Source organism: Athene noctua, chromosome 1, assembly GCF_965140245.1.
Source record: "Athene noctua chromosome 1, bAthNoc1.hap1.1, whole genome shotgun sequence".
In the NCBI taxonomy this organism is placed as follows: domain Eukaryota; kingdom Metazoa; phylum Chordata; class Aves; order Strigiformes; family Strigidae; genus Athene; species Athene noctua.
The window spans coordinates 120,540,051-120,556,163 of NC_134037.1; the positions used below are offsets into that span (position 1 = coordinate 120,540,051).

At 35.1% G+C, this 16,113-nt stretch overlaps 1 protein-coding gene across 7 annotated transcripts in view; it reads right to left on the minus strand.

The window, feature by feature from the left end:
* Positions 1 to 16,113, minus strand: part of USP34 (ubiquitin specific peptidase 34) — a 138,781-nt gene that overhangs the window by 59,989 nt on the left and 62,679 nt on the right. For all 7 annotated transcript variants that reach the window (XM_074910564.1, XM_074910481.1, XM_074910832.1 and 4 more), the window contains 15 exons: positions 15,148 to 15,237; positions 14,186 to 14,281; positions 13,000 to 13,082; positions 11,529 to 11,683; positions 10,578 to 10,691; positions 9,516 to 9,615; positions 9,222 to 9,381; positions 8,655 to 8,781; positions 8,411 to 8,558; positions 4,098 to 4,198; positions 2,402 to 2,611; positions 1,595 to 1,720; positions 688 to 810; positions 481 to 564; positions 65 to 151 (listed from right to left, as the gene is read on the minus strand). In XM_074910564.1, coding sequence (XP_074766665.1) covers positions 65 to 151; positions 481 to 564; positions 688 to 810; positions 1,595 to 1,720; positions 2,402 to 2,611; positions 4,098 to 4,198; positions 8,411 to 8,558; positions 8,655 to 8,781; positions 9,222 to 9,381; positions 9,516 to 9,615; positions 10,578 to 10,691; positions 11,529 to 11,683; positions 13,000 to 13,082; positions 14,186 to 14,281; positions 15,148 to 15,237 — 1,804 coding nt within the window. The remainder of the gene's footprint in view (positions 1 to 64; positions 152 to 480; positions 565 to 687; positions 811 to 1,594; positions 1,721 to 2,401; positions 2,612 to 4,097; positions 4,199 to 8,410; positions 8,559 to 8,654; positions 8,782 to 9,221; positions 9,382 to 9,515; positions 9,616 to 10,577; positions 10,692 to 11,528; positions 11,684 to 12,999; positions 13,083 to 14,185; positions 14,282 to 15,147; positions 15,238 to 16,113) is intronic.

Genomic DNA, 16,113 nt, shown 5'->3' on the forward strand with positions numbered 1-16,113 from the left:
TAATGAAAATCTTTACAAATGAGATCTATGCTATTTTGGAGGAAAAAGGTGAATTAACACCTACCACAGTCCATGATTCCTGTTCTTTAGGCTCTAAGATTCCAGAATTGAAAATTTCTAGTAACTGTTGGAGCCCTCCAGCAGCAACAAACTGTAAGTAGATTATGGAACCAATGTGAAAAAAAGCAAATACAGATATAGCACTAAGTTCAGTTAGATACCAACCTAAGCTTTATAAATTAATCAATAAATAAATCCGATAAACTATTCAGCTTCATATTTTATGAAAAACAGAAGAAATAGTGGTACACAACTATGACAAATTTAGAGGCCTGATAACACAGAAAAAATTTAAAATGTTTTAACTAAATTTGAGATAAAAAACTCTTTAGATAGATAATGTTTTAAATGGGTTTTCATTTTATATATACTTTTTTAAAACTCTATCAGGTATCACAGAATACTGTAGGAAAACCAAACCTTGCAGCTCCATGTGTTTTTACTATTTTCTATTTGATCTTCACTTGAATCATCTGAGTCTGGGTAAAGATCACTATAACTTCCCTGAAGATAAACAAGAACAATTAATTGTAGAAAGTTAAATAATTAAAATACTATAAAATAACTCATCAATATATACTTTGGTTCAGGAAGAAAAAACATATTCTGTGCAAGAAACTTGATTACCGTAGATTCACGTCTTATTCTCCTGTTGGGCTTTCCCAAAGCTTCAATAATTTCCAGAGCGTACAAAAGTTTATGGGCACTTTTTATTCGGAGAAGATCCTTCCAGCTAAAGCCATCATTACCCTTAAAAGATAAAAAAAGACAGAAGACAATTAACCAATTATATGTAATGCTATCTATCTAAAAAAATGCAAGGAGATTTTTAAAGTGACATGGACAAATTATTTCATCTATTAGCTGAAATCAGACAATTTCAGCATATTTCTGTACATGAGTAACAACCTGAATAATGTGCATTCAGTAACCAAATTTGAGTAAACCTCCAACGTTATTATAAGCTAAGGTACACAGAATTTTAAAGCAGAGGAAGCCAAATGTTACCCTCTAAATTGTAACTTTCACCAAAATTCTGATGTATGTGTCCATAAAGAATAGCAATATCTAAAACCTAGTAATATGTAATTTCAACAACCTTAAGAGAGGCAGAAGTTTCATCTATAGGGCAAGAAAACAACCAGGTAAATAGCCATGTTCTGAATGTACAGAAAATTACAAAAGGATTACCATCACAACAGTCATAATGTTGAAGCAAGGCTACAGATGAAGAAACTGCTGTACCAGTTCAAGCCAAAAGATTGTGGCAATTAGCATTGACTATCCTTTTCATTTATTAAATAATTTTTAAAAGAAATTATAAAATCAAACTTCGGGAACTAAGCTGACATCTCTATTTAGTTTAATTTCCTAAGAATTATTAGGTTTGTTTATAAGGTTTACTTGTGTCTCAGTATACTTAACATGTTTACTATTTAACATTCCAACTTGGGGAAAACTCAACTAAAACACTAGACACTAAAATATCCACGTATAACAGAGATAAACGTGTAAAATAAGCATTCTTTTTCACCTGTTCGTCTGAAATATTCTGGAATGCCTGCAACATATTAGGGCACGTTGGCAGAAGCATTAACAGCTCCCAGACACGTCTGGATAAGTTTTCTGCATGGAGATGGAGTTCTTCACACCTTGCACTCTGACAAACCATAGAACAACCATTCTTATTGTGAATTTCATCATGAAAGTAAGATTGCAAAGTCCAAAAATTTATTTATTCTTCATGAAGATGCTGTTTCCTATCTAATGTAAATCCATATACAGAACATGACAGTTGAAGTCTCAATGAACTCCCAAGAAACTTATCTTTACAGCATATCACAAATTTTGAAATATTTGAGTGTAAACAGAACATAAACTAGTGGTTTGAATATACTAGTGGTTATTAAATTTCCCACAAGCTAATGATGGCATGTAAGACATAAAGCTTGTTTTTGCAGTAAAACCTTTACAAACTTTTCTTCAAGCCAATTCCCATTACTCGTGACCACATCTATTAAATGATCAATATTCTTTCTTAAGAACTATGTTTTTATAGCTTCTACAATATTTAGAACATTTAAAATATATCAGAACAATGTTGTTAAGAAAATCAGAAAAACCACAATAATGATTATACCATACATGAAATATGAATATACAGACAATAAACAATTCTAGCAATTGGAGGGGGAAGGACTGAGCTAGCAGCTGCATGGTGCTTGGTTGCCCTCTGGGCTCAAACCATGACAAATACACAAGAAATAGGCTAGATAGGAAAACCAGATCCAATTAAATGAGACTTAAATTTAATTATTCTAATAAAATTATTCTAAATTACCTCACTATCTTCCATAGCCACTTCTCCAGATGGAGGCTTAAAAGAGGCAAGCATCTCTAACAAATCAAAAAGGGTGGTAAGATGAGGTTCTTGCAGGAGTAAAAGCATTGGAATGTTGTCCTTCTGAGGAGGAGGTAGGCAGGATGCTGGAAGCTGAACACCTTCACCTTTACGTTCTCTCCTTGGTGCGCCCAGGGATACAAACACCATCTAGAAACAGAGAGAAACGACAAGGAGAAAGACAATTTAGCGTATGCTAAACCATGGAACATTTTCAACAGGATCATAATGAAGAACTTAAAAGATACATCAATATCTTTGTTGTCAAATCTTTATTGAGCAGCATTCTGAGCAACTGCCATAATAAAAGCTTGGGTTGGCTTTCACTTAAGGCATTCATGGTGTAGTTGCATACACTGCTGTTACAGTAGATGGTCATGTTTCCTTGTAACTCATCCCTTATTTTGCCATTCAGACTGAGGAGACTCTAGTACTGGTCTGACTTCTCAGTACATAAATGAAATGGCACAAAAACTAATCCAGAGGAAAAATGAAACGAATTGGCTCAAAGGACCAGAAGAATACTAGCAAGGACAGAGCAGCATAAATAACAGTGTGGTTGGAAAAGTAGACATTTGTTATACTGGCATAACCATGTGTGGAAAGCCATTCTCAGATGAACTCTTCCTACTGACAAGTTATCATCTCCATATATTGATCACACCCAGCTACTGCTCCTCCAAATTCTGCAAACATAAGAATTAATCTGATTGCTGAATCTGAATTAATCTGAAATTCTGTAAAACAATCTATATTAGCAGGAAAAAAATACTTTAAAAGCTGGTTTAACTTTTGAATTAACCCAATGTTTTTAGCAAAAAGTACTAATGAACCATCAAAGATGCAGTCCAACAGATCATCTGATTAGGAACCACAGGAGTCAAGACAGACTAACTGCTACAATTACTTACAGCCAGCAATGGCACACATGAGCACATGAGCCAGTAATAATCTTTCTAAAAGGATGTCAGCAGAACCCTAAAGATGTACAGTATGAGCCTTCCTTTAGAAAGGAAGCATGTATGTGACGATCTGCTAGTAAGTTTTGTTACAGTCCCACCTCCCCTTCCACCAACAGTCATGATGTCATTCACACTTATACAAATCAAATCAGGCTTTTCCAGGCTGTTGACTTCAGCAAACTCATGAGTAGACTCTAACAGGAACTCTGAATTGAGATTAAAAATTACAGATGGGCATTAAAAAAGTACTTCAGATTTAACCTGTGAAAGGAAAGCACTAGTCACCGCTACTATGGAATTAGTAAGTGTTCAACAATTCAGACAAAATGTGGGTATTTGATTCTGTTTTCACTGGTCTCTTGTTTACTTTGATGAATGAAAAAAAGTGAAATTTTTCTTTTATTCTTGGAATTTTCACATCTGCTAACATCACTGGAGTCTGGCTTTTAAAAATACTAATTATTTTTAAGACTGACAGCAGCAAGGACAAAGAGCATCAGTTTGAGCTTACAGGAGGTGTGCATTGGATAGCATGAAGCAACTACTTTCAGAAAACTACAGGATACTCCTGAAGAAAAGTATACCTTCCACCACCACGACATATAACAGCTGCACAAGACAAAAGCCACATATCAAACAATCTTTTTCAGTGAGACTAGTCATGCTAGTAATACCTGCATATCCTTAAAACCCAATTCATGAAGCGTTTTTTCATCATAATCAGTTGTCAGTTCATGCCCAGATGAAATCATTCTCACAGGTCCCATAAGGCCACCTAGGGTAAAAACAAATTTCAGCACATTTCTGGAATTGTAGTTTCATTTTCTAATGAAAGTGCTAAGACTTATTTTTAATGGTATACCATTCAGTAGCAATTAAAATGAGGAAAAATCTTAATGCAATTTCCTTACAGAAAGTAGTTATTACCTTAAACTAAATTTACAAATGTATTAAGAAATAATCTTCTCAATAACAGTTGACCCAATCTTGCAGTGAAAAGTATTCACAATACAGATTAAAGTATGCCTATTCTGTAGTAAATTATGCTATGCCAGAGAAGGATAATGGAAAATTATTGTGATCATCAGCAAAGTCCCTCCATACCAAACACCTGTGATAAAGTCAGCAAAGGCAAAGAAACAATGATTAATCTTGCTTAAATGTAAGCTGAAACCGAAGATGTTGTAGGCTTCAGAAAGGAAAAACTGAGAGCACCCTTCAAAGAATTCTCAACATTGAACAAGAAATCTGAATAATTAAAAGATTAAGAATTTCATTTGGCGCAGACAATCAAGCAGTAACCAAGAATTACCATGTACAATGACTTTATAATTCAGAGTACTTATTCAGTTCTAACCACCAATTCTGGTGCACAAAGATACTTGTCCTGGATTGAAATTTGCTAAACGTTCCAGCCACTGTCCTTACAAGTACACTTTTCTCAACACTAGGCCCTGATCCCCCATACCAGTGAAGAGCAGGCTTACACTGCCACTGTACTTCACCACTGGGATTTAAATGAGGCTTCTTCAGAAAATCGTATTTTTTGGAACCTCTTGCAGAAATCCTGGGAAGTACTCAGAGTTCTGTAACCTGAAAATGCTTCAAAATAGTCTATTACCTCACTACAGGAACACAGTACTCAAAGATATGGGTTAAAACAACAACAAAAAAAGCCTATATATACACATAAAACTTAAACTTCATTCTTTCACTGCCATCAAGACGTTCACAGTGTAGAAGCACGCCGTCAGCGTGCTGCTTCTGGTAAATACTGAAAGCACGTCATCTGCAGTCTGCAGCCACACAGTCTCTGCTGATATATGTGCACAGAAAATTCAGGTGATGCTTTCCAAAACCAGCTGAGATACATGCCCAAGTGCTGGTATTTTCAAACTAGAGCAGTCCAGTGAGATGTACACACAGTAACTTTGATGGGACTGCCAGATAAATGGAGCTATCAGGCAAATACATAAGATCCTCAAATTCTGACCACGCAAAATGACTAGGACATTCTTGGGAAAAAATGGACAGACAGAAGCCCTCCAAAGACATCTGTCAATTACCAATAAAACCATGGAAGTTTTATAGGGAGTTGGGAATAATCTCACGTATTTTATCACTGTTCCCCCATCCTCCTCAGCTGGCTAATTTGAAACTTATCAGTACCATCAGACAAAATTTCAAAGAGATGAAAGCAGGCCAACACATCATCCAGAAAAATAATACAGAAACCTACCAACCCCTGCACTTCAGTAAAGTACAGCAACTTGTAATAGATTTCAGATGAAAGAATACAACAAACAACTTGAGTGAGAAGCAAATGCATTCTCACACTTCTCTGAGCAATGCAGATTTCAAAAGAGCAAGAGATGTTACCAAAGGTATTGGAATCTCAAAAGAATTATGTGGTAAATGTCTGGTAATTGGCAAAAAAAAACTAAGGTTATTGCAGTGAAAGAGAATAAAAAGGAACATTCAATAAATGTGAATGCATCTACTACTTACAGATACATTCCCAAAGTTCTGGGGCTGGCAGGCATTCTTGGATATTCCCTTGACAGAAACATTATGGCAAAAACATCAGAAATGTATCTGTAACTAATAAATGCTTTAAGGTTCTTTCAGCCCATCTCAGAACCTGCAGCTTCATTTTCCAAAATAACAGTTAACTCACTTCTGTAACGATCTGTTTAACGTTAATTTTCGGTGCCTTCGTCTTCTCAAATTAGATTTCCTTTTAAAACCACAGGTGTTAGGTGGGAGATGTACGAAGTGGGGAAAAGGCAGACAGGAGTGCTGAAGGAGGCCAACAGCATAAGAAAGTGCCAGTCACAGATAACAACAGATCAAACCCATTAAAAAAACCCCTGCAAGTTTGGAATTCTAAGAGCCAGAAGTTGATACAAATATTCTGTTATGTCAATCTACTTAGTGAAGTTGAAATCCCACCTGAGAAAACAACTAAAAAACGATTAAGGACAATGAGATTTAGCTCTATCAGGAAAAAGCAAGATAAAAACTTGCCCTGTGATATCATGGGCCTTTACTTTTTACTGGAATTTGATAAACTCTGCTCAGATTTCTAGCTCGGTCGATGAAATAACTGCCATTTCACATTCCTAACCAGGAAATGCTTTTTGTTGTAGATTAACTAATAAGGTATATTAAAATGGATGTAGTAAAAGGTCACTGAGACACAAGGTGTGCACTATGTACTTCACAATACATGGCTCCTGTGATGCAGAATGACTCAAGTGTAAACAGTCAATACACTGAACCATAATTCACAGAGATCTTTTGTGAGCAACCCAATGTTACTAGAAAGTCCTTCCTTTTTTTTTTTTTTTAACCTGTACAAAACAGTCCCCAAAATAGGGTACACATGAGTAAAACTGCAGGTTTTAACCACAAGTCTCAGTTTCAGTGCTGTCTTGTCAAAATTATGTGACTAGATTATTCCAAACACATGGTGGCATGCAGAGAACAATGCAGAGGCACGCCTTCAGAAGTTTGGTTAATAAGAGATTTCGCCTATTACAGCATTTTATATATTTATCAGCCAACACAGATATCAATTACAAGACAAAGCACTTAGAGTCATTATTACAGGTTTTAAACCTAGCAAAGCACACTGAGTTTATGAATTGACAGATACAAATTTTATGATTCTCCGTTTTCCCATAGTTATGGTATGTTAATAATTAGTGTAATAAAGACAGAAAAAAAAACATCCACAAAAAGTGTACAAAATTCTGGATATCAGCACAGACACAAAAGACATAGTATGTATGTAATGTGACTGAACTGCAGCTGCTGTAGGACTGCAATTCTGAATTTTCTGATTCTTGTGTTTCTAAAATCCCAGCTAAAACAAAACAAAAAAATTTCTGCTATGTGGCCCTACTTGGTGAAAAACAAGATCATCTGTTCACTAAAACAGCTTCCGAAAAGGGGCTGGAAAAGGATTTCACAAAGAAGGTAATTAAGATGTCTAAAATTCAGTCTGGTTTACTGATAGTGTGTCTCATTAAAACATTTTTTTTTTAAGTTATTAAACTATGAAAAGAAAGTCAGATTCATGTTTATGCATACCCTAATGGTCAGTTGAGTTGGAAAAGGATGTTCATGGACAAAATTTGTTCCAATAACATGCTTTACATGCTAACTCTTGCTCATAATGCGAAAGAAAGAAAACAAGAAAACATCGAGGAGAAGATAATTCAGAAAACAATACCATCTTGAACAGCAATAACTGAGAAGAATGCTGTAATATATAGCATCAGTAGGATTTAGGAAATGTCTTCCTCCTAAAGGAGAAAGCAGAAACTTTCATTCCCTCAAAAACAGATAAAGAAAGAGGATGACAACAGGATACGTATTCATCACACTGTTAAGCAAGCAATGACCATCTGAAGAGCAAGGTGACATACCAAACTAAGAACATCAAAAGAAGATGAATGATCATTTTTGCTACAGGATGATCATAAACTAAAAAGCAGTTGCAGGAGTAAGTAAAGTCTTACACCTGACTGGAATACAAGTAAGTAGGGTATAAATTATGAATCTGAATTACAACTTCAAATTCTGAATCAATGGCAGAGCCAGAAACGTATAGATTTCAGAAAACACAGAAGGAGGTTCTACGTAACAGAATCTCCAAACTATAGAAAACAAAATAATTAATTAAAACAACAGTGAGAAGAAAAATTACATGGGGAAAAGTCCATTGGGACTTTGAGCTTTGCTAGATCTAAGGACTTTTGGCAGATCTACATTTTCTTTGCTATTCCACATAAACGGTAGCGCTTAAGAAACAACACAAATAAAAGTGAGGGTCAGGCTATCACTATAACTAGAAGAAATTAAATCATAATGTTTGCTTATTTAAGGTATGTGGGGAAAAAAAAAGACATTAATCTTCTAAGCTCTAAATGGATGAACCCTTATAAGGGCAAAAACCACAAGTATGAGTACTACAGCTTACCAGGGAAATCCCCTTTGCGGCTGCTTTGGCCAAACTCCTGAAGCTGTGCTTGTTGATTTATCTGCTCCTTCTGCAAATTTTCATACCAATGGGTGACTTCCGCCCGTAGATCGGCCACCTGATCACTAGGATACATTTCTATAGTCATCTGAAATAAAACACGTATTTTATTTTTCAAAGCATACAACGGACTTACTGAAGTTTAACAATGTAGGATGTACTTGTAAAAGGGCTTTTAACTTACCTTGTCGGGAAGTCCAGCCGGCTGACACACAATTCTTAGTGGTAGTGACTGTTTGTCACTCAGGGCTTTCAAGTGACTGCTGATACCAGTGCCTTCAATCTGCCACTGTCTCAGATGATATGCAAACCTTAAGCAGCAAGTAAAAATATTGAAAAGGTATTTTTGTCAAAACCTATTTAACACAAATGTTTGATAAAGCATGAGAGGAAAGACAAAAGTTGCCCATTTATTCACTGTTTGGATTTTGTTCAAAATAAGAGGAAGTTGCTGATATTCTCACTGTTTTTCAAGTAAAACTAAAATTAATTTTAAAGAAGTTTCTTTGGTGAGGAATGGGGAAACATGACCCACATCCATACACATTTATACAAGGACAAGGGCCAACTCTGGTAACTGCTTAAACTTTATATATTACCTTTCAGAATTATCCACTACCATCTTGTCTTTACACAAAGAAAAACAAAGAAACTATTATTTCAATTAATAATAACTCATAACCCATTCATCATTACGGTAAGAGGAATGGAAATAAATTCTTCATCCAAATATATAAATAGAACTATTTACCTTCTCCTAAAAGCCTCCAGGTGTGTCTTCAGCATTAAGAGTCCTCTTTCAATAATGGTCAGACTTGAATGTGAGTCTTGCTCAAGGTTACTAGAAGCTATCATGAGACTCTCCATACACTTGCTAATAAATTCCTGCTCTTTTTCCAGACCAGTTTTACCTGTAATATCAGTTAAAGTAAACTGTATATGCACAACTTTGAGACTATGCATTTTAATACTAAGAATAACCAGAGGATAATGATTGGCATTCTTTAAAACATTTTAAACAGAAAACAAAAATAGAAATTCATACCATTGATATAGTAAGAGTTGATATACTGGATAGCCGCTCGACTGACATCACCAGACTGTGCTCTTAAAGCAATACCCCAGAACTGGTCCATGCCACACAGCTGTTTTGACAAAAGTAAAACAAACACAGAAACAAAACACTGCCTCATTAATTTACTGGGAGTGATGGTCTTCTGACCTGAGACATTTTATTTGCCACTTGATGCAATTACTACAAATATCCCTGTTGAAACTCTGCTTCGTCTCTCACCACTGCACACATCAATTACTGTAAAATTCAACTTTCACAGAAATACTTTCACAGTTTGAAGCATGAGGAGAACTGGTTAAAATTCAAGAATGAATTTTCATTTTTGACAAAGAGGAATACTTTTAAATGAAGCCTTAAAACCACAACTATTATTGCTAATGATTGCAAGAATAGGAATGTTAATTAAAAATCGCCTCAAATCAATTTACAGAAAAATATCCTATCTATGATTTTGCTTCTAAGACTGTTTTTCTGTATAAAAAAACTACAGAAGCAAAACTTCTAAAGCTCCTCATACGTGAACTCAGACACATTTTACATCAGATTTCTAGTCAGAATTAAATATGCCTGATAGAATGTCACCTGAATCTTCTTGTTTATAAAAGTAAATGTTACAAACCCATCCTTTAAACACAACAGTGGATGCAGTTCAGTTATGCTAAGAATATGATAAACTGCACAAAGATATGCAGGCAACCAGTATCGCTTTCTTTATGGTTGCCTATCTCTACCTCTAGACACAAAAGCCACACATGCTCAAAGCCATGAGAGAAGGTCAGGATCACTGGCCTCTTATTTCCATTTCACTGTCCCATATTTGGAACTTTTTGAGTCCTAAGCTCCCAGGACTACTCTCCTCAAGGCAATAATCTGTACAGACCCCACCACTATGGGCTGTGGCATCGCTATCTCAAACTAGAAAACAATATTCAAGTCAGTGAGGTCTCAAGAGATAGGCCGTTGCAGAAAGGTAGTTTAACTTTCCCCTTCTCTCAGAAAGAAACAAAACATGAGCACAGAATCTAGGCTTACCTCCGAGTTTGAGCCACCATCATATGCACTAGTAGCTAATCGAGCCAAATTACACAAATGCTGGAAGAGGTTTAGGCCAGTCATACTAATAGTTTCAGGTTTTAGTTGTGGCATCTAAATAAAATGAATGCACTTTAGTATAGAAAAAAAATTTCAGTGATGGAACGGATAGCAACTACAGGGTATTTATTTCATTAGCACAGAAAAATGTCACGAACAATCATACTCAAATGTAGCAGATCAATTAAAATTTATTCTTGCAAGACATCACACTCCCTGAATTTTATATACAATACAAAAAATCAACTATAAGTGGCTTAAACTTCTTTACCACTGATCTGGACTGTAACAATGCAGAAGGAACAAAAATTATTATTGTAACACTAGCTTCTTAACTTATCAACAGCAGGACAATTTGTTAGCTTACAAAAACAGACAAAAAACTGTAACATTGAAAAAGAACTAGAGTACACAAATTATTGCAAAATCTATCCATTTTGTAACATCATCTGTTGGAATGGATGGGACCCCTTGCAAAAAGCTCTACTGCTGCATGTTCGTATTTTCAGTGGATGTATTGATAAGATTTATATACCCCTCCCAAAAGAAAAAAAGTAATTTTTTTTTAATTAGGTAAGCTATATATTGTAAAGGAAAGTACAGTTTGGGGTGGCTTTTTTTTTCTAATTGAAATGAAGTGCTACCTAGCTTCAGATACAATACATAGGCTATGTGCAAGGAAACACTCAAGTAAATATTGGTATGAAAAGAATTCATACCAATTTGTTCCCCTCTCCAAGCAGAGAAAAACCATTGCATGACAAGTAGGGCCCTCACAGACTACTGAAGACGTATTTTTCATAGAAAACATTTAAAATATATTAAATAGCATTGATATGGAAAGGAACAGTTTTACTAGAATTATATGATTGCAATTAACTCTCTACATACCTTTTCCAAAAAAAGATGCTTATAAGTCTCCATACCCATAGCATGCTGATCTTTACTTCGTACTTGATTTAAGAACCAGTGTAGTGCATCATCATAACATTCAGAATCTTCTACTAAGCAGTGCCATAATATGTCCACTTGTTCTAAACTCAACCCTAAAATTAGGGAAGTATTTTTAACTACTCTTTTATAAGAGCAAATATACTGTGATATTCTACAAAACCCAAGAATACATACAGAAAAATCAGAATAGTTTTTGTAAGGATATAAGTTTTCTGAAACAAAAGAAAAATGCACTGCCCACCAACTAGGAATCATACACTTTTCCCCTTTTAGAGCAAGCAATCAGCTACTGCCTTTGGTCACTAGTGCTGTCAGCTGTTACTAAACCCATGAGTAACAATGACCTGGGACCTAATACAAAACTGCAGGTTGTTTCTCAGTTCTTAAGTAATTGCTGGGTACAACCCAGAGTCCAGCTTTGAGCTGAGTACTGAGACTGTGGCTGAAAATAGTATCTCTGTATACTATTTCATTGCTTCTCCTCTCAAGAGAACAGTAGCTTTATTTTCTCAGCTGGCATATAAACATTTCTGATCTCAACAAATTTCTTTAAAAAGAACTGTGGCTACTCTATCAACAACAGAAAATACACTGTTACAAGGGGTTTTTTTCTCTTGGCTACAGATATTCTCATTCCTTCCTGTACTCTAACAATCAGAGGGACAAGCCATGACTGTATGCCAACTTTGACTACCTACAGAGACTACCCAAGTGACTCCTCCCTTTAAAAATTTTAATAAATTACCTCAGTATACCATCAGCTCCAAGTCTGTACAGAGCTGATGCTGAAAGCTATTAGTTCACAAGGGCTTAAGAAGAGAACAGCCAAAAGAATTTATGGAAGGGAAAGCCACCAAGGGTTACTAAAACCACAGAAAATTATGTTCAATTCCGAATTCTATCAGCCACATCAAAAGATTTCCATTTTTAACCTTTTAGAGTGAAAAGATTTCAGCACTTGTGCAGATCAACCATCATACAGAATATTACTCTTGCAAAAGTGCAAACCAACATCTGACAGTCTTAAAAAATATAAAGAATTACTCCTTTTTGGTATCACAAATTACAGTGCACTCCAGTAAAAAATCTCTAGGAACATTATGAACATGAACCAAAACCCACAAATACAAAATGTATCTTCATTTTGGTAATTACTACAGTCCAAATATTTAGAGAAAAATGAAGCACACAGAAGATGAAAACTTGTTTTCACAGAACTGCAACAGAATCTAAACTTCATTGTTGGTTCTGTGCTTTCATCAAAAAATCTTCCTTCTTTTGGAAGAGTATCAGAGATTACTTTAAATTGTCTGTTTAAAGTATCATATTTACTTAAGCTAAGATTGTTAAGAACTATGTGAGCCTTGCTATGAGGTGCTTCTCTGATAAGATAAGCTCAAATACTTACTGAAATGATCTGGTGATCCTAGAGTTGAAAACACACATGTCAGGAATTGAAGACGAACCTGAACTTCTGCACTGTGGCTATACCTAAAATTTAAACGTGTATAATATATTTACTTCAATTATTTAATATTTGTCACAACTTTTTTTTCCCACTCATACACGTGCCTCTTAAAAGCATAAATAATTTTTTTGTAGTATGTTTCTTTCTGAACTTCTAGTTCAGTATGTAGTCTAGATTCCAACTGTACACATTACAGAACCACACCAAACAAATGGAATTACATACTAGTCATTACTAGATAAGGGGTTTTTTTTGGTGCTTTTTGAGAGGTTATGAATCGGGGCATTTTTGGCATACAGTCCAATTCAGGTGGATCCTTTTGTCATTAGCACCTTGCAGAATCTGGCCTTAATTTTTTTCCCTAACTTGTAAAATGCTAGCTTTTCTACTCTGAATTTCCAATTATTAAAATATTTTTCATAACTTATATGAAAATATTAACTTGGTTTCTATTTATAAGGTAGAAGCTTAATGATCAAAGGAGTATAACAATGTATCATTTTGCCTGAATTTAAAGCAAATCATCCCACTCCCAAACAGCTTTTCAAGTAATTTCTCTGTAGAGCAATGTCCAATATAAAGGAGAACGATGAAGTAAACATTCGACCCATAAATAGCAACATTTTTCAATTGTGGATGCTCATATTTACATATTGACTTTGACATCTGTCAAAACATGAATAGTCTGTTCCTCCAGGCCTGGGAAGCTAGAAATTGTATCGCTTGTATATATACACCTAATTTTAATCATACAGATTGGAAAGTATGGATGAAGATGTTTAACAGAAAAAACTACTGCAAAGATTAACGATAACATATTTTAAAACTAAAACATTTGAATAGTTTAATGATATGAAATCACTTTAAACTGATTTGAATATATAAAATCCTCATGTTTTATATGTAAACAAATATTGAACATAACGTCTAACAAAAATGATATGTGTTGGAGTTTTTTAAAGAAAAGGAAGCTATTTAAAATGTTACAGTTTTTACAGACCTCTGTCTCCCTAAGTATGTAATGTCCCTATAAAAAGTATTTATTTACAAGAACACAGAAGCATCCAAAGAGAAGCAGAAAAGAAAAATTTAAAAACATATCACTTAAAGTCAGTTGTGTACTTACAACGCATGTTTATGTCGTCCTTCCCTGACTGCCTGAATGTAGTGTACCAAATTATCAAAGAAAAGTTTCATCATATTAAGCTCCTTTTCTGCCCACCTGTGTCAATTTAAAAGGCAGAAAGTATTATGGTTTGCTTAAAAAGATCAGAAAAGTTACAGAAATTAAGACAGGTATTACAGGAAAATTGCATACACTTAAAATCAAAGTAAACATTCAATATTCCTTCTATCGTGGATTCAGGAGTATTTTCCAGCATAGTATTCTCTTCTTCCTTGTCATCCATAAGGCTCCACAATGTTGTTATTTTCAGGCATAGGACTGACAGAACACTCCCTTATGAAACCATGAAAACTGTTCCTAAAGGCCCTAATTCAGAAAAAGTCTAAGCCAAAACTCAGAACTGGCCATATATTTAAATGTCATGTCAAAAAAGCCAAGAAAAACTGATAATCACTGTAATCTTTCCCAGAAGTTCCAGTAGTTTGTTCTCTATAGTTAGATCAGCTAGTTACATAGTTTGTTCCAGTAAGGAATGCTATACTATATATCTTCAGATTTCAAAGGTTTTCTTAGAGACCGAATTCTTTATTACTGAGAGCATCTGACACACAATCAGAACAGAAAGACGCAACACCAAGTTATTACAACCTTTTACAATATACTATTAGTGGATGTTTAGTACTGTCTGCAAGTCCTTTGGGATTTAATGGGGGGGGTGTGTGTGTGTGTGTTTGTGTGTTACAATAAAGTCTTCACCTCAGTTACGATAGTAATGTGTATGATGATGAAATCTAGGTCTGACCGATTAGACAAGCTCATACATCTAGACAAATGAAACAGACAGATGATAACTCCAGGTCATTATTAATTTGGACCACAGTAAAGGAGTGAGCCTTGCAGCAGTCCCCTAAAATGTCATCACTTCTGCTGGCTTAGTCTGTTGGGGACAGGGGGCTACTTACATTGTTATCCAATGTGTATCATAACTGCTCCCAAATTGTTGAAACGTACCAAACAGCTTTGGAAGAAGACGAAGTGAAACTACTACTGATCTAAAGGAGAAAGAGAAAAATGATGACAATGTGTGATTGTTACAAAATTAAAACAGTCAATTGTAAAATTACTTCGAGAAGCTCAGGTTCAGTGAGCCAAGAGGCTAACTGGAAGCACTGTAAACACTGTGAGAAATCTACCATCAGGTCAGCCAATAAGTCTTCTGAATGTGAACCACACACACTTCAAATTCTTTACATGCAATACCTTAGACACACAGCTGTTGGACAAGTGTAAAAATAAAACAGTATACCTTTTCCTTATTAAAAATGACATGAAGTTCAAAAGATAAATTCTTATTTTTCAGTTTCATAAAACTTATCTTTTGAAATTTCATAAAAATGAGTTTGTTTTTTCTACAAACAGATGACAGCAAAAACAAATCTCCCTCAAACTCGTTACAGACACAAGTAGGTGTGTATTCTAAGACAACCATCTAGGAAAACTCAAGAAGTGCACGTAATGGAACATCTGTACCAGTGATGTGTATCTTCATATTTCCTTTATTAATCAGTATATCAACATACTTGTAACTCATCTCGCAAATACAGTTCTTCGCAAGAGGTAACAACATAATATGACAGGTGATGTCCAGCAGTTGATTGACTATCACCAAAATAAATTCCACTTCTGCCAGTCTGCACAATCTGTACAATCAAACTGTACAATCTCACAGCTTTGGCTGGTATTAAAACAAGTTATCTGAGGTCAAGGTATTACTTCTACCTCCTACCTCCAGCTGCTTCTTCACAGAAGTTAGGCCCCACAACAGGCTTGGTGGAAAAGAACTTGTCTGCTCCTCAGCTCCCTGCATGTAAAATCTAAATATTCAGTTTAAAATGCTTAGGCTAATGCTTGCACTCAACTGGCTAATA